The sequence below is a fragment of the Triturus cristatus genome, chromosome 1_2 (genome assembly GCF_964204655.1).
Source record: "Triturus cristatus chromosome 1_2, aTriCri1.1, whole genome shotgun sequence".
Classification (NCBI taxonomy): domain Eukaryota; kingdom Metazoa; phylum Chordata; class Amphibia; order Caudata; family Salamandridae; genus Triturus; species Triturus cristatus.
In genome coordinates, this window is record NC_140580.1 from 1,155,064,952 (window position 1) to 1,155,088,542 (window position 23,591).

Genomic DNA, 23,591 nt, shown 5'->3' on the forward strand with positions numbered 1-23,591 from the left:
CTGTATTGACAGGCTATCAATCCATGAAATTATAAATATGGCAAGAAGGCCAGGTACTGTAAGCATCCTTTGGAGTAAATATTGTCGTTATAGGGACACTAATTTGCTAATCAGTGGCAAATAAATGGAATGGTATGTTGGAAATCTACTACTATACTCACCAACAGCTCCAAATGTTTCTTGACATGTTACTGGTTATTTGGTTAAGAAATAAAACCAAATAACACAGTTAAAAGAAAACACTGTCAGAAACATGAAATCAACCAGTGCGGCGTGCCTGCTGAATCAGTGGGTAAAAAGCAGGAACTGCACATGACAGATTCTATTTGGGAGGGGGATGAGCGGGTAAGGGAGGCTCGAATACAAAAAAAGGTGCATGTTAGGATGAATCTGCAAACACCACACGTACCGGTAGTAAAACCATCACCAGCTGAGGAGAAGTCTCCAAGGAGCCATCGGCAGCGGCATACACCACAGAGAAGACGTAGGTGCCAATCCACAGCACATCAAGGACTGGAAGAGAGAAGGGTATGTTGGAATTAGCACAGGTCACACACAAAAACATTCAGCAGCACTGGTGTGTGGCGGCAGGGCGTTCATTTCTGAAAGCTCTCCTCTCAGAGATAACAGGGTCTCACAATTACATCTCTCAGCACATTAAGCAGATCACTGTAATTACAGAAAGCGGTTAAGCACTAATTACAGACATTATCACGTGCAACCAAGCACAGCTAACATTACGGAAAAGACGCTGCAGTGTAATTATATAACATGCTCCAAGCACAACTTGCCTGAGATAAAAGTAACAGGGAGACATTGCTTCCCAAAGGTTTTCAGCACCACAACCCAATATTTAGAATGACAAACTTCCGTGACCTACCTAGCTTTAATAGACATAAGGCGGGAGATTTTTAATGTGTCTAAAGCATCGTGTGGGAGCGAGCTGTCAGTTACAAACTAATTTTCCGTTAAAATAGCCACTACATTTGCAAAGACCTATAGTTTTACTGATCAAACTATTTTGCACACAAATGATGTGTGAGAATCTGGTTTCAGTGAATATTGATCATTTGTGCATCGCCCAGTAAAGTGTTTTGATTTGTTTTGATCCTATTAAAATTGGTTTCCCCTCACACTTGAGTATTTGAAAAAAAATGTTCTTCATTTTTGCCTTCCTAACTGCTGAACGTGTACAGTTCAATATTTACAGGTATTTACATTCGGTTGTGCTACAAAAAAAATGACATGCTTTCTCTTCACTCTTCCTATAACGCAGCAAGGTTGTCACATAATACACTTGACTTTTCTGTCTCTGAATGCAAGGTGTGCGGAGTTTGTACACACCAATCCTCATGTTAAAAAAATAAGCAGCCATTTCTCAGAAGACACAGGCTGACATTCAACCTCAGTCTTTGGAGCGATGCAAATGTGACCAGATCAATACAGGATTAAAAGGCTTATTTACTTATTGCTTAGACTTTTGCGACACCAAAAATGGCTTGTGACCTACGGCCCACAGGTTGGGAAACACTGAGCCAGGCGTCTTTCAGTGGAGTGCGGAGTCATCCTGCCTTAAAATGAGTGATGTCTGCTTAAGAATGGTATAACCAACTGTAGGAAGCTGGCTCTTTATAAGATGCATAACAATGAGATATATTGTGCAAAGAGTCCAGGGCTTCCCTTATGAGTGGACAGGGGCTTGCTACGGCAATCCCATGGTGCTTTGCTAGGGGGTAGTGTGGTCAAGCAACTTTAGGATTATCACAGATTTGTTAAAGATATCTGAAAATGCACACAATGGTCAAAACATTAGGAGACACACGACACAAGGAGATCCACACCAATTTATAAAATAGCAAGTCTGTGAGCAAGGACACAGTCCCGTGCCCGAAACGCGTCTGCGGCAAGCACCGTTCCATTCACAGCCGCAATACATTGAATCTGGCATCAGCTATTTCTGTGCCCGTGATCCTGTTTGTGCTAGGAGTCAGTGTCTGTCAGTCTGTCCTCTCTCTCTCTCTAACGAGAGTGGACCAGTTTTGGTTTAATGAACTGTTTATTCAGCACTCTACCATAACGCGTTTCGGCCTTGATTTTATTTATTTATATATATGTGTATGTGTGTGTCCACAAAATCCTGTAAACTTCAACCGGATCCCAATAACTCCAGTCACGAAAAACCAGTGCCACAGCTCCAATACAACAGAGTGTTTATTCACACAACAACGTCCCAACAAGTTTCGGAGCTTTCCGCTCCTTGATTACGGAGCGGAAAGCTCCGGAACACGTTGGGACGTTGTTGTGTGAATAAACACGTTGTTGTATTAGAGCCGCTGCACTGTGGTTTTTCATGACTGGAGTTATTTGGATTCGGTTGAAACTTACAGGATTTTGTGGATGTAATGGGGTTCACTACCACTTCGTGAGCTCACCAGAACTAGTGGCTTGGGCTAAGCAAACAGAAAAAGATGGAATACATAGATATGTCAAATTATGGCCACGGTATATAGACGACCTTCTGGTAGTTTGGAAGGGCACACATAATGAGGCCAATTAATTTATTAAAGCCATTAACCAGAACAATCTCAATCTAAGGTTTACATCTACCATTAGTCCCACTGAAGTCAGCTTTTTGGATACTTTTATTTATATAGACAACAATAAAATCAAAACTACACTGTACAGGAAGGCGACAGCGGGGAACTCAACATTACATGCTAGTAGTTCCCACCCGCATCACCTAATCAATAGTATCCCTTACGGAGAAATGTTGCGGCTGTGACGTATACACAGTGAGGACAGTGATCTATTGGCTGCTCAGATTGAATGCAAAGAGAGATTACTCGACAGGGGTTACTCACACAAGATTGTCAACAGCGCCATCACAAAATCTATGAAATTACCCCGTGCACAATTGCTAGACAAGAGTGTATAACTTTGTACTACTAAGGATCTGGTACCCAGCAGAGTTTCAGGATTATCACAGAATAGGCAACACAAACAGATTCAGTCCATCATTAACAAAAATTGGCCTCTTGTAACAAGTGATATGATCATTGGACCAATTCTTCTTGTAAAACCATCGATCACGTATATTAGGGGACCCTCTATGCGAGATGAATTGGTGTAGACCGGCCCTAAAGTACTAGAAGGAACATCCTGGTTACAAACGCATAAGGGGTTCTACAAATGCCAGCTAGGGGTTAACACCTTAACCTATATGACACCATTTAGTTCTAGACAACATACTATTTGCAAACTCCTTACCTTCAAAACTGAATATGCAGTATACATTCTGTTTTGTCCATGCAGTCTCCGGTATGTTGGCAGTACAAAACTACCTGTTCACAAACGGGTACTGCAACATATGCGGGCTATAAAGAACCAGGACAATACTTATCTTGTGGCCCGCCAATTCCGGGATAAACATAATGCCGATAAACAACACCTAAGGTATTATGTAACTGATTTTGTACCAGCAAGCAGGAGAGGAGGGGATCGTGAATGTAAATTAAGGAAACTAGAAACTAAATACATACTAGAACTAGATTCCAAGCACCCTGGGGGCCTGAATATTACGGAGGACTTACACACCGGTCTACACTAATATGTTTGTGCACAGAAGTTATCGGGTTATCAGTAGTGTTTACAAATTATGAACAGTCCTTCCGGGTTCATTGCTGTCTGCACTTGGAGGTGTTCCCTGCATATCATGTATGATCCAATATGGCAAATTTTTTTACATGTACCTTTTTAGCAAACATGAATATGTAAGAGTCACGCATGTTTTAATGCCTATATATATTTGTATTAGGATTAATAATTTTATATGCATCTTTTATACACATTTTACTGTATATCTATTTATTTATGATATTATATGGGGATTTGCATACATGCGTACATCTTTAAGTATGTAAACATTTAGGTATTTATATTTTGATGTTTGGGTAGTTAACCATCTATTTAACAATCTATTTTAACATCTAGTTATTCATTTTTCCTATTTATTGAGGTATTTATGTATTTATTGGATCCATGCACTACAACAATTCCTTGATGGACTCCTTGCTCATGTACAAACTGCTCAGGGCGCATACGGGTATTTATACCGTGATTGCAATAATCAACCAGTTTGGTACATTGCGGTGATTTAGGGCTCTAGATCCTGCGTTACTATACACGTACCAGTTTTAAAGAGTTACCCATGTCCAACATGGGATGTCGAATTGCTATTCAGCACAACATTTATTTATACATGATAATTTATTAGCACTTTATTTTGCTATTTTGGCACAAACCCTCTTGCATCAGCACTTTATCTGCTATAGATGAAGACCTAACACTTCTGAATTGGAAATTACAGTCCTCTTGCCTCACTGATATCAACAAAGATACATTAATTTGTATATTTAAGCAGCAACGTCTGGTTCCGTTATTTCATGCATTGCAAATAACGTGGTGTTTAGCGATTACACGATGAAAATCTCTTTGAGATGTGTTTACCAAAAAAAATAACTTTAAAAAAGATATTTGCATTTTAATTGTTATTTACTGGACGTTTATACATGTATATCCTTCCATTTTGGATTGTATACAACAACAGTGTACGATGGTGGCATTACCTGCAATGTTACGTGAACACAGAAATGTCTGCTATGTCTATTGATACGTTTACACATGTGTTGATGATTATATGAGCACTTATCACTTTAAAAGCACGGCGATGACGCGTATCCAATGTCATGTGATCAAGGCCTGTGGTGGGCTGATACGCGTTGTGGCGAGACCTGCACCCTAAATAATAAACGATTCAAGAAGGCACATTGCTGTGGTCCGTTCTGTTTTTTCCGATGGGGATGGATGAATGAATGAATATATATATATATATATATATATATATATATATATATATATTCACTGAAAAAACCATAGGTTTCAGGGGTGTTATAGTTAGCTGGACTTTTCACTTGTACAAAACCATTGAAATTCCCCCGTTATAGTTAGTTCAGCTAACTATAACTCGCGCGCCCGCAATGCACTGCTGATGACGTCACATATTACATCACTCATGACATGGTCAGTGACATCACTCATGACATCACTGATGACATCTCAAATGACATCACTGATGACATCACTGATGACATCATCCAGTGAATGTGTGTTATTCTGAAAATTAAATATGTTTTATATATGTATATCTCAAGGTCGATGGAAGAATAAATGGGTATATAAGTGTCTAAATGGATGATTTGTTTTTGAAAAATTGATTGTGTAACTGACTGATTAAGTGTATCATAGTGAATACATGGCTTAGTGAGTAATGTTTAAATATGTAAATATCTGTATCAGTCTCTCACTTTGTGTATAAGTGGCTGCATGGGTTGGTGAGTAGCTACATGGGTGTCTATATAGGTTATTTGTTGGTTTTTTGAGTATCAGTCTGAGTGTCTGCATGGTTCGGTGGGGGTATTACGTAGTGCATAGGTGCATGAATGAGTGACTCACTGTTTGTATGTGTTGAACACAGTATGTGTGCAGGACTGTATGGGTGGATGAGTGTGTGTATGGGTGTGTTAGTGAGTGAATGACTGTCTCAATAGTGTCTTTATGAGTAACTACATATGTTTTAAACTAGTATATGTGACTATTGGTGTATATATGTGAGTATATGTGAGAGTGAGAGATTGAAAGAGTTCCTGTATGAATAAGTATGTGTTTCTATAAGTGATTGTTTAAAAGACTAAGTATGTGTAAGTTTCCGTAGAAGTAAGTGTGGTGGTGTGTGTATAACTGTATATGCAAGTAAATGTATGTTTGATTCTTTATTAGCATGAGTGACTATGTGTGTGAGTAACTATGGATGAGTGGCATTGTGTAACAGGATGTATAGGTGTATGAGTACATATGATGAGTGAGTACATGTATGAGTGACTGTATTGGACTGTTGGTGAATGAGTGGATGTGTATGTGGATCTTAGAATTACTGAAGAGGTTGTTGTAACTGGTATTGGTATGTCCATTGTTTTGAAAATTTTAGTCTCTATTTTTGAATGTGTGTATCAAAGGTTATATTAGGGTGAGAGGAGGTCTGCCACTCTATCACAAGGATGATGTCATCAGTGATGTCATCAGTGATGTCATTTGAGATGTCATCAGTGATGTCATGAGTGATGTCACTGACCATGTCATGAGTGATGTAATATGTGACGTCATCAGCAGTGCATTGCGGGCGCGCGAGTTATAGTTAGCTGAACTAACTATAACGGGGGAATTTCAATGGTTTTGTACAAGTGAAAAGTCCAGCTAACTATAACACCCCTGAAACCTATGGTTTTTTCAGTGAATTTCTGAGGTTTTTTAAATGCTAATTCCTAACTATAACGTGCCTGAAACCTATGGTTTTTTCTGTTAATTTCAAAGGTTTTTTAAATGCTAATTTCTAACTATGCCTACAGAGATAGGACATGTGAAGAAAGAAGAAAAAATGCACAGAAAGAAACAAAAGAAGTGCAGAAAGAAGCAACAGAAGTCCTCAAATACGAAGATAAGTGCAGGAAGAAGGATAACGTGCAGAAAGAACAAAAAGAAGAGCAGAAAGAAGCCTTGTTGCAAAATCATCCTGTACCCTCAACTTTTTCAGACGGATACTGGTGGTAACTGAGTCTGACTAACCAGTCCTAGAGCCAGTGCTATGTTAAAAGACACTTAGAATACAGTGAAAACACCTACATACACTAGGGAACATTATGCGTTGGGGTCCCCCTGTGATTAGCCTTACCTCCTCTATAAGCCCCTAGTATATAATAGGGCATGGGGATTAAAACTACCTCTTAAAACAGGCCACAGGGCGTTTTTGCACACGTTAACTCAGGCCCCGTCCCCTCCTTTCACCATTGTGTAAACACGCCCTGTGTCCGTTTTTAGTTGGGAGATTAAGTTCATTTGAGTCCTGAGGGTCCCTAGGGTCCAACTAGCCCACTAGGTACCTCCAGTAAGTGCCACAGAGCTGCGTTGCAGAGAGGTGTAAAAAGTGGCACGGCCTGGACCACCTCTCTGCAATGCAGCTCAGTGGCGCTTACTGGAAGCACTTGGTGGGCTAGTTAGCCCCCAGGGGCCCTCAGTATTGAAGGGAAATTATATCCCCAATTTAAAACGTGCCATGGTGCGTGTTTGCACACGTCACCTCAGGCCCCGTCCCCTCCCTTCACCACTGTGTAAACGCGCCCTGTGGCTGTTCTAAGTTGAGAGATTAAGTCCCCTTGAATCCTAAGGGTCCCTAGGGTCACACTAGACCACTAGGTACCTCCAGTAAGCGCCACAGAGCTGCGTTGCAGAGAGGTGTAAAAAGGGGCTTGGCCTCAGAACACCTGTCTGCAGCGCAGCTCCCTGGCGCATACTGGAGATGCCTGTTGGGGGCGCGTTTGCAGAGTGCTGCATGGAGGGGGCATGGCCTCCGGCACGATGCCAGTCTTTTATTTATTTTATTTTTTTAAGAAGGGGGGCTGTGTGGTTCCCCTTCTTATTCTAATTTATTGGCCCTGATGACCCCATCCCCCAGGGCCTGTCTCCTAATTATATTTTTTTGACCCCAATCCCCAGGGCCGGCCACTGTTTTTTATTATTTTTAAAAAATATATATTTATAGACACACCTAGGACATGCTGGACAAACCGTACGTACCTATCACCATGACGATTTGCGTGATATTCATTAAAAGGCGACTATGCATGCAATTAATCCACGTGGAATGTATTTACACCACTAGTGAAGCTCTGACATGTCTGATGCTCTACCGTGCCTAATCCCGGTAGACACCCTTGTCGTTTATTTATACAAACATGGGTAGCTATTGACGGGCACATTTAATACACATGCACACCAAGCCATTCAAAGGGGATTCGATAAAAATTCGACCAAAACTATGCAAGAAACCCCCCTCACAGTTAATAAAACACACATCCACTGCCGGATGTGTAATACTTTTTATTTTACTCTCTGGAAAGGGGACGAACATCACTTGCGAGTCACAGCGCGCTCCTGACAGAGCCCAATGCTGTGTTACACCCACCATTGCCTGCCGAGTGCCACACACCTCTGTATTGTATTCCACTAGCTAGTGCATATGCTATGACACTCTCTAGCCCAAGTGCACTGTAACACCACCCCGTAAAAATGTTATGCCACACTTGTCTTCGCACGGGTTATATTGCCCCATCTAACGTGCCTTCCTCGATGCCTATGTTATAACGCACAGTGCTATGCCATACATATTACAATTTGGGATCCATATCTTTGTCACAGTGCATATGCAACGTTACACTCCCCAGCACATATTTTATATTACAACTTTAGAGACTAGTTAGGTTACACAACACTGCCCTGTGCATATTACACTCCAAGGCGCATATCGCATAGCACACGCTAGTGCCTGTGCTATCTCGCGCTCTCCAATGAATCTGTCATTGCGCACAATGTATTGCATATTATATTTCACGCCTGGTTCATCTTATATCACACTTTTTGGTGCATAGTTTATACCATACACTATATCTAGTTTTCATTTTCAATCGTGCTCTCAGGACTATGTTCTATATAACACTGTGTTCACCTACCCTTTTCACGGGCATTACATTTTGCGATAGGGGGTGGAGGGTCAGGGGGTGTTTTTGCCAAGTGAGCCCGGAGTCACAGTCACTAACTTCTTCTTCTTCCTGAATAAAAGTGAGATTATGCTGCATACTTGTTCATATTTTAAGTAGTTTGCACAGACAAAATGTTTTAAAAACAATAAAGTTTCTAATACCCGCCTTCTCTGAACAGTTAGCTTGCTGCCCCATCCCCCTCCTCCCTATCCTCTGTTGTGTGAATCCATGGACTAGCCTCCTCCCTCCTGCCATGCATGGTCTGATGTGCTGCCACTGCCCTCAATTTAGTATGATGTACCAGTCCACTCCTCCTGCCCTCCATTGCCCAATTCTATGCCCCATCATTGACCTCCTGCTTAAACTCTGTGCTTAGCTTGCTGCCCCTATTCTCCTTCCCCCTGCCCTCCGATGTCTTTGTGCATGCCCCTGCTCCATCCTTTTTGCCCACCATGTCCCATGGACCTGCCACTCCTATCTACTCTGAGTGTTCTGTTGAGCTGCCACTCCCCTCCCACCTGCCTAGCATTGTCAGATGACTGTAACCTGTCCCTGCCACCTCCACCCTGCCTGTCCACATGCCATGCCTCTATCCTCTTCCTCCTGTCCTACATGGTCCATTGTACTGCCACACCCTTCTGCCCTCCCTGGTCTGTTGTGCTGCAACTGCTCCTCCTGCCTGCCCCGTGTGGTCTGTTGTGAGGCCCCTTCCCCTGAACTTTCTTGTCTGTGCACAGGTCCTGACCCTCCCTTCTATCCTCCATCGTCCTTTGTGCATGCCCCTGCACCCTCCTTCTTGCCCATCATAGCCATTGTGCTGCCACTAACCCTCCCACTTGCCATGCATGGTCTTCTGTGCTGCCATGGCCCCTCCCACCTTCCCTGTGTGGTCAGTTAGCTGCCCCTGACCCCCTCCCACCTTCCCTCCATGGTCTGTGTGTATGCCATCACAGTCTCACTGTTGCTCTTCATGTTGTGTCTTGCTTCTAGTGCCCATCCTGCCTGACCTCCATGGCCATCTTGCTGCTCCTGCCCTGCCCCCTTGCCCCCAGCCCTCTGTTTACATGTGCAGACCCCTACTCCCTCCCTCCTGGCTTGTCTGTTCCATTGTAATGCCCCTGATCCGTCCCTCCTGCCCTTTATGGTCTGTTATGCTGCAGCCTTCTCTCCTGTCTGTCCATTATGGTCAGCTAGCTACCATTGCCTCTTGCCCCTCTGTTCTCTGTTGTCCATGTGCATGGTCCTGTCCCCTCCCTCTTGCTTTCTATGGATTGTTGTGCTGCACTCCCGTCCTGCATGCCCTGTGTGGTGTATTGTGCTGCTGCAAACCCTGATGCCTGCCCTGCAGGGTCAGTTTGGTGCACCTCTCCATGTCTCTCCTGTCCTCTGTTATCCAAGTCCATGTCCCTATCCCATTTCCTTCCATGATCCAATGTACCATACTTGCGAACATTTTGAACTTGGTAAGAGGGAGATTTTGAAAAAAAACTGGGGTATTGATTTTCCCCTTTGAGTTACATTGAAAAAGAGGATATTGTAGACAGGAGACAGATCAAATAAAGCCCATTTGAGCTTAAAAACATTGGACGTTTCCTGGCTGAATCGGGTCTGTTGGCATGTATGGTTGTACTACCATTGCCTCTTCCTTCTGCCCACAATGGTCTATTACATTGCCACAGCCTTGAAGGAGGGTAGATTTTGTATCACAGGGGGCCCCTGGCCCGTTCTGTCCACACCTGAAGTATGAGACCCTTGTCCTTGCCCTGCCAGCCGCATTTGTAGGCCGTATTAAATTGACCAGCGGGTCCTGTGTTGCTATATAATTATCCTGAGACATCCTTACCACTCAGCCAGCATAAAACCCCTGTGTAGGCCCTTCTGTTCAATATGTAGGCCTCTTTGTTAAATTGACCATAGCTCTGCAATTTTAGTGTATAGCAGTCTGAAGGCAGGTCTGCGAGGCCTTCTGCTCCAAACTAGTAGCCCCCACCCTACCCGAGTGCTCCGTGCTCGGTATCAAAGTTCAACATCCCCCTGAAGCTGTCGACATACAGTAGGCTGCATCCTGGACTGGTACTTGCTTCCTGGGCAGGTTTCCCGCTTTTAAGGAAGTGGCAACCGCAGAGCGTCAAGTTAGGAGAACTGAGGAGATTTTATACATGAATATATTGAATTCCTGTACAATACCCATTATTTTCTGCTTGCTCTATGGAACTTACGATAAGCGATTGGCCTGAGAGACTGACCTTTTCACCCAGTCCATTGTCAGCATTAAGTGGGTAAATGACGAAATGTCTGGTAAAATCTGCAGACGAAGCTTTTGGGTAGCATACGTAGGTAGATGTAGCGTGCAAAGGAGCCCACAAAATGATATAAAAAGGGAGCACCCACAGATATCGACGGACAACCTCGCCGTCTGTATGTAGGTTAACAGGCTGTGCAGGTTTTCCCCAAGAACTGGGAGCTCTTGTCTTCCTTTGCTTAAAATGTCTTGCTCGGCTTTGCTTGAAGTATCTTATTCTATTTTACCTATATGAAATGTCATGTTATGTTTAACCATTGTTCTCTTTACTTTTGCATTTAAAAGATGTTGTATTGTAATTGCAGGAATGCTTGCTCTAAGAGTAAATGTGAGTGTCCCTAGGTAACATTTTCCTTGGTGTAACTTGTTTCTCATGATGCATTTATAGATGTGTTTTCTCTCTCTCTCTGTCAGTCCATTAATTGAGATACAGAGAATATCATGACAGCTGTATGATTATCTGGATTCTGTATTTTGTACTTTAGGTCTCTATTCTGCGGTTTCTTTGAAGTTGCATCTTCTCATTAAACTGCCATTGTATTCTGCCTCCAATTCCATGTCTCATATGTCTGTTTTCTTCATTTTTGGAGCAAGCGTTCCTAGGCACCCCGGCTCAAATTAAGGTGCCCCTTTTGTCCCTGACTCACTCTCCTGCTCAGTTCTGTGGTGGCTCCCGGGGCTCTGGGGACCGCCCCTAGCTCCCTTGACCCGTAATAGATCTTCCCTCCAACAGCCTCTCTTGCAAGTCCTGTATTGTTGGTTTGTTGCCCCTGCCCCCCTTTCCACTGCCCTCCATAGTCTGTTGTGCTTCCACGGCCCTTCCTGCCTGCTCAGTGTGGTTAAATTGTTGCCTTTGCACCCTCCTACCTGCCTTCAATTTTCAGAGTCCGTGCCCCTGGCCTCTGCCTCTCAACAGTATCCTAATGAACAACTAGATTGCTAACATTCTATATTTATTACAAAAGTGTGGAGCGCCTGACATCATCTTGATGTAATCAAAACTGTAATACCTAGAGCATTCCTTTAGAAATTACATATATGAGAGGGTCTTATTGGCATCAAAATTATGGTTAGTGCTCTAAAAGACTAAAATAAGGACATATTTTCTGAGTTTTCAAATAGCGACAAAGCACTTTTAAATTATTTGTTATCTTTATGTTTTTTTATCTAGTTGACAACTTGATTAAATGTTGCACATAGGGGAGAGGATGTGGTGTTACTTCCAGAACTGCAGACTTTGCAACTGGGGAACCAGGTTAAAGTTTCTGCTTCAGCTCGACATTCTGTGATTCTGGTCAAATCACTTAGTCTCCCCATGTCTACAACCAAAATGAATTTGTTCTTGTGTGATGTAACCAATGCTCATGTAAAGCACTCCAATACCTGACAAGTCTGCACTATATAACACTGCAAAAACACAAAATAATAAGTGTTTTGCACACTTCTGTCATTGGGCTATATTTGGGCTATATCTGGGTGATTTTGGGCTACATTTGGGCTCTTTTGTCTCCGGTGGCCATCTTGGGAGATTTATTTGTTATGAAGTTTCCTAATTTCCTCATGTACTGCAGTCTTCTCAGTCGGAAATGCTTTCAGTTTTTTACTTTGATTCCATCATGAAGGTATTCAGATATGTCACACATTTGCCATGAATTCTGAATGTTAGCACTCTAGTTGCTCATTAGATCACTGTAGTAAAACTACTGCTCACCATGGAAGTCTGCTCCTGGTATTAAAAGTGCATGTTTCAGTCTGCATGTCAGAATTTTTTAATGAAATAGAAGAGGATTTGAGAAGTCACTCAAAATGTGCTCTCATTTTCTTTCTTCAGCATTAATCATAATTTCTATGGCAAAATGAACCCCCTCATTGTGTTCCTTTTTAAATTAAATGTTTTAAGTGTTACCAGTTTATTCCAATCAAGATGGCTTCAGGTGTGCCATACTTTTGTCATAAAGAAGACAGTAAGTGCTCTAGTTGTTTTTAAGAACATTCTTGGACATTCTGTCATTGGGCTATACTTGGGCTACATCTGGGTGATATTTGGGCTACATTTGGGCTCTTTTGTCTCTGGTGGCCATCTTGGGAGACTTATTTGTTATGAAGTTTCCTAATTTCCTCATTTACTGCAGTCTCCTCAGTAGGAAATACTTTCAGTTTTTTACTTTGATTCCATCAAGAAGGCATTCAAATGTGTCACACATTTGCCATAAAATCAGAATGTTAGCACTCTTTTTGCTCATTAGATCACTGTAGTAAAGCTACTGCTCACCAGGGAAAACTGCTGCTGGTATTGAAAGTGCATGTTTCAGTCTGCATGCCAGGATTTGAGAAGTCACTCAAAATGTGCCCTAATTTTTCTTTATGCAGCACTAATCATACTTTTTATGGAAAAATGAACCACCTCATTTTGTTCCTTTTTAAATTAAATGTTTTAAGAGTTACCACTTTAATCCAAGCAAGATGGCTTCAGGTGTGCCATACATTTATCATAAGTAGGACGGTTAGCGCTCTAGTAGTTCTTTGGAACACTCTGGAAAGCTGCAGTAGAACACAAAGGAATCAACTGACAGTCTCTGCCCTTGTTGGATGTACATGTTTTACTGAGAATGTCAGACTTCATTCTCACATGACTGAGAAAGATAATGTGAATTTACAGAAAATAAGCTCTCAGTTTAGCTTATAGATCACCTTCCAAACCTCTGTGGTAAAAGCATGAGAAAATATTTTTCTCTCAATCATGATATCCCAGCAGAAGGCTTTTTCACATGGTGAAATCACCTTAGAACATACCACAATTCCTAAAATGAGTATGGTACCATCAACAAATGATTTATAATGTAACTAAAGTCTTAAAATCTTCTATTAACTGCAATGCTTTTTAATGAGGTGCTATCATGTATATTGGTCCCAAGATGGCTGCCAACACTTCTTGGATGAAGTGCTGACAGCCAATCAGATCTCAGGATGAGATGTGTGGTTAGGCTCCGCCCACATATATATATTGATTTAAATGCTATTTTCTCAGGAACTACTGAACAGATTTACACCAGACCTACAAAAGGCACTTCCTTGACCTGAGGACTACCTCTCTGCCAAATTTCAAGTAACTCTGTTCAGCCGTTCGGGCTGTAGCTGTGTCTAAAGGTCCTATGGAAAAATGCATGGGAAAAACGTGTTTTGGGACCCCCCTTTTTTCTCAGCCCCCGCTTGACGAATCCCCCCGAGACTTTCAGGGTAGGAGCGGAGCGTAGCGCCCCACCTATTTTGAAAATTTCGCGAGGATTCATCGACCGGCGCCAAAGTTATTCCAAATAGAATGTTGCGGATTTCCTATGGAAACAGGGTCCTAACTATAACTATCTACTGGCGACCGCCAGTAGATAATATATATATATATATATATATATATAATTTCTAGAAGCTGCAATGTTATCCTATTGGAGGAAAAGTCAATGTGGCATTCAGGTATAATACAGTGACTTACGGGACCCTTCTCCAGGAGTTAAGGTGAGTGGTGGGCCAGGTCCATGGCAGTACCAGCAGATCACCACCAGGGGCACTAGGGAGGGTGGCTGCAAAGGTGCAAAACATAGTCAGGGAATGGGGGGTGCTTGAGGTCTCTCGATTCTCGGGGACGTAGGGACACCTTTGGGCCTCTTCTCCAGTGCCCAGGGGCAATGGGTGCAGAGGAGTATTGTGCATTTAGGTGCCGGGTTTTCTTACCGGGAGCAGTCGCGGTATAGGGGGCCTGCGTGCAGAGGCTGCAGGCGATGTTGGAGGGTCCACAAGGAGTAAAATCACGATGGGCTCTGGGGGACCTTGATGGCACTGTTGGCCCAATTCACCTCAGGCTTGGAACGGCAGGTGCAGTGGTGGCCTCAGATTTCGGAGGTTCCGGAGTCCTCAGAGTCCTTTCTTTGGAGTCTCTGCAGGATGCAGTGAACAGTGCTGCTGTTCCAGGCAAGATCTTGCTTCTTTATTGAAGGCAGGCAGTCCTAAGGAGATGTCTTTGGTGCAGTTTTGATGAGGAACAGCAAGCAGGCCGACAAGGCTGGGGCCAAGTCAGTTGACCTCTTCAGTCTTCTGCTTTTGCATCTCTTCAGTGTCCTTCTTCGTAGGTAGTCAGGCTCTTCTGGTGCCAGGGGCTCCGCCTAAATACTCAATTTAGGGGTTTTAGGGAAGTGTAGGGTAGTAGCCAAGGGGCTACAGACGCCTTGGGGTCCCTACGCCCCATATATGACCACTTCCTGTGGTAAATGGGCATAACCCTGTCCCAGAATTGTTAACTATGCCACCACAAAGATGGCTACTTCTGAAAAGTTGTGTCCACCTCAGTTTAGCCCACCTTAGGGGTGGTATTAGCCTGGGGGTGGCACTACTACCCGACTAGCTATTTTTCCCCACCTGCCCGGGTGCCAAGGGGGCTCTGGACTAAGGATGTTGGCTTCCTCTCCTGTGAGGGGAGCCAGATTTGCATTCAAAGTCAGGATCTCTTTGAAGCTTGCCAGTCGAGGTCCTCCTGTGGGAAGTGGTGTGATACCCTCTTCCCAGACATGCTTTTGTTCTGGGTCTCCTTAGAGCAGAGACTCTCACCCTAGGAGGTCAGAACAGTGGCTCGGGTGGCAGGCTGGAAGAAACCAGTCAGCGAGCGCATCAGAAGTTGGTAGGTTGCAATGACAGCCTTGCATGTGCTTGGTGAGGGGTCCCTTAGGGAGGTACAATTCATGCTGCTGCCCTAAGATACCCGCTTTAGTACCTCAGGCTCTAGATACCAGGGGTATTGCCACCGGGGAGGGGGGGATAACTGTACAGTTTTGGGAAAGATCTGGCACTGGGGACCACGTTAACACGAACCCAGTGCACTTCCAGTCAAAATCGCATCACGTACCAGGCAAAAAGTAGGGGTGACCATGTCAAAAAGGAGTACTTACCCAATGTCTTGCGTTTGATCTCAAATATAGGAATTTGCCACAAAACCAACTGAAGAAGCTCTTGAAAAACCAGAAATCTTGCACAAAACCAGTAATATTGTATTATTTAGGTATATAAGAAGGAGACAGTGCACAATGAAGGAGATATGACCTTGTTGTCTCCTGTGAGCTATAGACTGGAATTATTTTTCTGGGTTCCCAGCGTCTCACTTCCTATAATTGCCCGAAATTGTTAACAAGTCTCCATTAAACTGCAAAGCACACAAAATGTGTAGGGTTGGATCAAGATGTGGGTCAGGAATCAGTGTGTCACCGAGACTCCAGCTGCATCTAAAATACGAGACTAAATAAGGTCAAAGGATGTTTGGGGCCTCTTGTGTTCTTGCTCAGCAGGGTCATGGCATAGCAATCTGGCCGGTTGGAGAAGGTCCATCAATGAGATACAGGTGATCTTTTACATGATGATAAAGAAAGGTTTAAAAACCAACAGTGGAGGGAATGCAACAAAGCAAAATTTGCTGTATTTGTAAGGAATTAGAAAGATTTTATCCAGTCCGCTTTTCTGCTATGTATTCTATAGGAGTCTGCTTGCTGGCAGGTTATGTCAGACCTTGGTTTGGATCTTGCTGTGTTAGGCACAATTTACACCTCACGGACGAGGCCCAATGGGGCTAAAACACATTACCTGTGTTCCCATTTCGAGGAGCACCGACGCTCTCTTTGTGTGCCATGGTATGATGGGTTTCCATAGTTTCACCCCTTTCTGCAGAAGCACAGATGCATTTAAAACAGATACAATGGAATGCTTCCTGGAGGAACTGTTGGTCATTAAGACTGATTCCAGCATTTCCATTCAGCAATTTTTATCTTTCACTACCGCACAACAACTCAAGAGTCCTGAAGCATGTCTAGCGCAACAACATACAAATCACTGTTTTTTTAAAAGGTATACAATTATGGCGCACACCTCACCTTACAGTCTGAAATAAATTATACAAAATAGGTCCATCTATCACACAACTGTTTCACTAGTTGAGAAGGCACAATAAACTAAACTGATACTGGAAGTAGCAATAGACTCATTGCAAATAACAAGTTGTACCTTTGACTGAATTTTCCGAGTCGTAAAATGGTGGGCATGGAATAACTTTCTTTTCCTGCAGGTTCTAGAAAAGAGAAACAAGAGGATTGGATCATAACATCTGGATGGCCATTCACTTGGAGGTCTCCAGAGCAAACACCCAAACACACTATCAGAAATGAGTCGATTTAAGGTCTACCCTTTCATCATGTACACAGTGCGGATGAAGCCAATCCACTGTCTAGGCTACTATTGTTCCAAGAACTTGGAGGCTCAGAATTTCCTCATGAAAAAAGAAAAATGGTGCAGCCATAAACCACTTCTGAAGCAGTTTCTTGTCAACATATGTTAAACCTAAAGGATAAAGCCAAAGACAGGCGCTGTACAAATGTCTTAGGATTTACCGCACCACCAGCTTGCCCATAGGCACAGCACTCAGCGCTCAGGATTACAGGCAGTTTGCTAAATCAAGGGCATACACTATTGTCCGCTAATCTGCACCACCACAGCTTCAGACTCGGTCACTGATTCACAGTCTGTTTGTATAACCCAAAGGCGTCTGCGGACAGTATGATATTCCCACAAGTTTGTTACCATTAGCTTACCGGTAGATACTGCACCACTGTGCCGTTCTGCTTCCCAACAGCCAGCTGCTTCCCTTTGGGACTCCAACAAACTGTAAATCAATACATAAATAAAACTAAACTGTTAAATGACCCAGTCATCACTACAGTCAACACTATCAGCAGTGCTGCTGACACAGGTGTTGAGTTGTGTACCTCTACAAATGTGTTAAATAACAGTGTAGGACAGAAACGGATACAAGCGGCTGCATGGACTTTCTTTACGGTCAGGCATTTAGAGTTAGAGGTATAAATGTAATGCTGCTTTATTAATTTGTTTGTAAACAGCAACATATGACGCAGTGACAGAAAACAGCAAACAGAGGCATACTTTTCACCATCTGGCCCCAAGTTGTCACAGGACTAACAGTGTCATTCTTCTTCGAGGACGTAGAGGAATGTTCAGTCAACTCTCCAATAACTTTTAATGCTATGACAGGATTTCTCTGCTCCGAAAGGGTGGTAACATTCAATACTGCTAGCCCAAGATGGAGCCAAGAAGCAAAAGAACAGAACTGCAGCACCCCACAAAGGACTTCCTGACAATTACCCAAGCACCTGAAATGGGTAAGTATATCAACAGCCACTAAACACCCCGACATGTTCAGTAAGAGACACCTAATTACTCAGATGGTGACTGCCCATTATACATGTTTGTGTACGTTTCATTGGAGGCACAGCCTACGAAGAGCAAAGGGGGCACACAACAAGTTCCAACGTTTTGGTGAAACCAGAAATGTATTTCTCACCTGATGTGACTGCCACAGAAGATGGCAGGGAAGCAAAGACCTTAGCTGTGTCAGTGACCTGCAGGACAGACATGCTGCCGTCGCTCAGACATACAGCCACCATGGAAGGAACGGCAGGGTTCCACTTGAGGTCGGACACCATGCTACTTGCATCTTTTGCCAGCTTGTAGTATGTGAAAGGGCGTTTTGGCTGTCGAGCCTACGGAGTAGAAAAAAGTGCACATAAATAACCAATGCACAAAAAAACATTTTATTTCTATTTTTATTAGTGATATGCACTCCACGGACTGACCCAAATCTAGGTGCAATGCCATTTATGAATAGACCACGTTAGAACGCATGCATTTAGAACGCATGCCATAACAACGCGGTAATTCCAACAACCACGTTGCTACATTGCATACCATTAGAACGCAAACAATGACTTGCTGTGGGGTGGGGGCACTGGGTGTTGGAGTAGTATAATTTACTATTCTAACTTCAGTCTGTGCAACAGTAGGGAAGGTGTTGGATTTAAAATCCAACACCTTCTGCCCCCTACGTTGTAACGGCTTGCATTGTAATGGCATGTGATGGAACAACGCGGTTGTTGTAATGACAGCGATGTAATGGCATGCGATGTGTACCACCGTTTACATGAGTCAGTTAAACTCATGCTGGGAATTGATGAAATGGCATACACATGTTTTTACAAAAGGAAAATTTAAGTTGCAAAATTGGAAAAGAACAAAGATGCCGGACAGCAGGTAAGGAATCGGTCCAACAGGGTACAAAGGGTACAGCTCACTTTCAGAATCTAAAGCAGGACAGTCTAATGTAGAGTCCGATCCAGAATCAGAAAAAAAATCACGGACTAAGTAAATTTAAATTCATTGCAGGTAAATGTATATTATATGAATACCGTTAACATGCAACACAGATTTGGTCTTCTAGCACCCATAATGGACACCCCGATTCTAAGGGGGGAAAAAGGTCTCATCTCAATTCCCATAGTATCACAGTCTCCTGCTCACATCAAATGATAGTTTTACAGCCCTTTGAGACACAGCTCCACGATATGGAATGCTACTGATTGCAGAAAACAGCTATAGGGGACATGGGGTGGGAGCGAGCAAGTGGAGTGTGCGGACTGCCATTGGAAGCTCCTTCCACACCATCATAGAAATATTGTACTTTTGGACAGTACTTTCTTACAATCCTTGCAATATCTTACAGCGCTGTGGACAAGAACACAGTTATCTGTCTCACTAAACAAACCATCCATTGGTGGAAGTATAGGATCCGCTGCCAGCCCAGCTAAGTGCTACCACTAGGGCTGTGTAACGGCAACAGAACATTTTCAGTGGCAAAAATGCTTCTGTTCTTTTAACGGATCTTAGCACTTTCAGCCTCTTCTAACGATTGTTTCTCCAGAAGGAAACACTTGTACATGCTTACTATTTACTATGCGGAACTATCTTAAAATCTCAGCCATCACCTTCTGCAGACTACTCGCATAGTCGGAGCTCTGCAGATGCTTCTCAATTTTCATACATTCCTTCGGACTCTCACTGAATGAACCCCACTGGCTCCCAAAGAAATATGTGCTTATCCTTGTGTTCAAGACACTTTTTACCTGTTCAGCTGACGCTGCGTCTCATCAAACTCCCCCTCATGAGCACGCAACTTATATTTTCCTCTAACACACCTCCCACTATCTAAAGCTCAAATCCAGGACCATCCCCATCTTTAAAAACACTTTCTCACCATAGATCTGCTAAATAAAACAATCATGCATCTGGTTTGATGATAGACAGATAGGCGTTAGTGAACACTGACTCCACATAGAGCACCTTACTGGGTGGGACAAAACAAAAAGCAAGGACATACACTGATGGAAAAATGAGTGGTAATTTACATCATCTCTGTCCACAGAACTGCAACAGGTACATGCATCACCCTACGATGGCCACAGATGCCATAACCTGTATAATTTAAACAACAGCCAATAGAAGTACATTTGAGATGCATGACACTTTCATTTTTAAATATAGAAACATAAAAGGGATGCAAATAATTATTTTGGTAGAGAGAAGGAAAGAATTTGATAATAATGGAGCGCCTAAAGGAACTATAAAGAACCGCTACTTGCTCAGTTTGAGAAACTCGCAGTTATAGTGACTTTACCTCATTGACGAAGGTGCGGACATCGAAGAAGGAGATGAAGGAGCCATACTCGCCGGATGTCATGCACACAGACAGGGTTAAATTGTCAGAGCTAAGTGCCAGGTGATGCACTGGAAACTTCATGGGGATCAACGTGCCGGGAGGGGCGGCCCCTTTAAAAAGAGAGAATTTGAGATAGAATTTACAGCTCCATGAACAGGGAATGATTCCATCCCTCACTGTAACCAGCAAAGGTAATTTACAGGAACAAGATACAACTTTGTGCTTAAAGAGAACAGCTGCCATGATCCTAAACTCAAAACGTTTGCCTGTAACCTCTGATAGCATGCCACACATCTAAGCTGGGCAAATTTAATGAGCACTATATTTGTGTCTCTAATCCTTAAAATACACTGGTAGGTACAAAAAACAAAAATAAGCTGGTTAAAAATTTAAACTTTAGTGAAATATACATCTCAACCATACCCTATGAGAGGAGTTCGTTCCTCCTCTGCAGAATCTCTCATCACAAAAGCAAAGTTGACTATTGTCTTGACAACGGTGCACTGGTGGCTGTCAACTATCTTTTTTGCATCTTAATCCTGCAAAACTTAAGATCGTATCGGCCCCTTCTTCCTCCTCAAGGTGGGATCCCTCTTTGTGGCTGTAAATTATGCACCCTCTACTCGCCCTCTCTGAAAGTCTAATCTATGCATCCATACGGACGACTCTTTATCTTTAAATCCTTGTTAGACTAAAGTCAGACAAATCAGTTTTCTAAAGCTTCCTCGGCTAGAAAATATTTAACCTTACATGTAATCAAATATTCATATCCCAGTGATTAATGTGTCGGTTCAGTCTAGGTTGGAGGACTCTAAAGGGATTTTTCTTACTGCTCCAAGAAAGGTTCCCATTCGCCCCAGATTTTCCAGAATGCTGCACCTCGCCTGGTTACAAAGACATCAAGATGCTCTCCTCTCCTCTTGAGCCGAGCTTGCTGCCCTGGCTGCCTGTCGAACCCAGGACTCTTTTCAAAGCAATGACTGTTGTACACAAGGCAGCCTATGCCAGCATGCTGACCTTTTTAGCCAAAACAAAGTAACCTACATTGCCATGTTCAGAATATTAAATCAATGACCACCTTCTTGATGTTCCCCAAAGACAGTACTGCTTCTTTCGAGGACTGCGCATTCTCAGTCGCGGCTGCCAGATAGTGGAACAGTAGTCCTCGGTCACTAAGTTGTGAATCAAATCGGTCTTGTTTAGACATCTTTAAAAGACTTGGCATTTTGATGATGAACCACAGCATGTTACACTGTTTAGTGCCAAGAAGCTTGAGTGTACGCTGTGCTCTTTAAATACTTATAATAGTGCTCGAGAACCTATACAATGCACATGAACAGCGGATGCTCTGGCCTCGGTACGATAAGGATACCGTTCTCTGCCCACAGAACCTCCACTAACTCTTTAAACGCTAACAGCTCTTGCACAAGTTATAGTCTTGCATCTGCTTCCCAATGTGCAGTGTGAAAGGACTTGCAAATGAACATGAAAGCACATTTCTGCACATATACCAGGCAAAGTTTCCACATGTAAAAGAAGTTGCTTATTGGATTACCCTGTAAAGCAGTGACTGTAAGATTTCTAAGATCACTCAGGCCGTTTAGCGAATTCCCCAAAAATCTGAAATTTGATGCCGACGTAGAAGTAAATATATGGTACAAAAACGTTGAAATGGCTGGAAATGTCACTTGTATGTCAGGTAAGGTAGCAGTCCAAAGCATGCAGGTGCAGCCCATGGCTTGTCAGCCAAACGACTCCTGGAGAAGAGGGGTGAGTGGGAGGACTCATAATGCCAACAAGTCAGCACCAGTTTCCAGACTGCATCCTGGTAAATCAAACTTATAGTGTTTGGTTGCAAATGTAAGGTAGAATTGTCTGTCTGGGAACGTTTGAGAATCAGACAACCATTGTACGATGCCATCCCTACAATGTGGAACTTTCAATTTTTTGTTAATGAAATAATCACCAAGCACAAAACGCTGGGGCTTACATGGTTCTCCAACCAGTAGCATGTGAGCTACTGCAGCTCTCCAGCTACCTCGGAGTAGCTCACCTGAGTGCATCCCAGCTTAGTAAATTAGAAAGCTTTTGCTTGGTTGAAGTAATATACAGAGACCCCTAGGCTGAAGGTTACATTTTCAATGCATACTACAGGAAATAGATGCAACAGTGCGGAGATTTAAAGTATTGCAGGAAGCATCTCTCATGGCATGCATTTTCTAATATTCTGATTTAAAAAAGAAGGTGGCATTGTGTGGGCATGCGCTAGAGCACGCTCAAACTGTCTGTTATTCCACAGCCTAATCCTTGTGATGGAAACCAAAGACTGGGTTGATATGGCCATAGACATGCCCCACGACCCCACCCTAACAGACATGGATTGAAGGGGAGGGGCGCTCAGCCCACACTGGTTTCCGGTTATGTTCATATTGTGCCTGCACAGCTTTCTACCAAGACTGGCAAGTGCTGCCTCCAGCACCCGCAGTGATGGTTTAGTGAAAAGCTGAAGGGCAACACCTGGGGCATGCAGTCAGTATCAATGCACCAAATGAAAGTGACTTTCATGAGGAAGACATGGTTTAAGGGACCTTTCAGTCCGTAAGCATAGTTACTTGGCCAAAATGATTAGAGCTGCTCTATTTTAAGATGACTGCCAAACCGGTCACATCTGCCTTGCCACTATTATATGAACAGCAAGAACAGACTGTGTACGTACTTTGTTGAACATTTTCTTTGTTTTTAAAAGTTTAATTGTCCCCAAAAATCAACTGCTGTTATTTAAATATGGCTAGGTGAAAGTTTGCACTAACAGCTGTGAACACTAAAGTGAAAAACAAGGTCACAGCATGCACCTCTGTGCCACACAAACGGCACTGTAATAGGTGCCATCTACTTGTGGCGCACGGAATAAAGCGTGGTACTTGTTCTTTCAGCTTACTAGAGAAATGATCTTTTCCGGGGAGCAAGTAGCTTCATTTCAGGGTCACTTTATTTTGGTGATAGAACAAAGATAGCATAGTGAGCAGTGTTTAAAGTAAACTACTAG

The 23,591-nt window shown here is 43.0% G+C and overlaps 1 protein-coding gene across 2 annotated transcripts in view; it reads right to left on the minus strand.

Annotated features, from left to right (window-relative positions):
* NUP214 (nucleoporin 214) overlaps nt 1–23,591 on the minus strand; it is a 385,271-nt gene that overhangs the window by 337,528 nt on the left and 24,152 nt on the right. For both annotated transcript variants that reach the window (XM_085613954.1, XM_085613953.1), the window contains exons 3-7: nt 20,504–20,655; nt 18,338–18,536; nt 17,571–17,641; nt 16,987–17,050; nt 410–513 (exon numbers count right to left, since the gene is read on the minus strand). In XM_085613954.1, the coding sequence (XP_085470080.1) occupies nt 410–513; nt 16,987–17,050; nt 17,571–17,641; nt 18,338–18,536; nt 20,504–20,655 (590 nt within the window). The remainder of the gene's footprint in view (nt 1–409; nt 514–16,986; nt 17,051–17,570; nt 17,642–18,337; nt 18,537–20,503; nt 20,656–23,591) is intronic.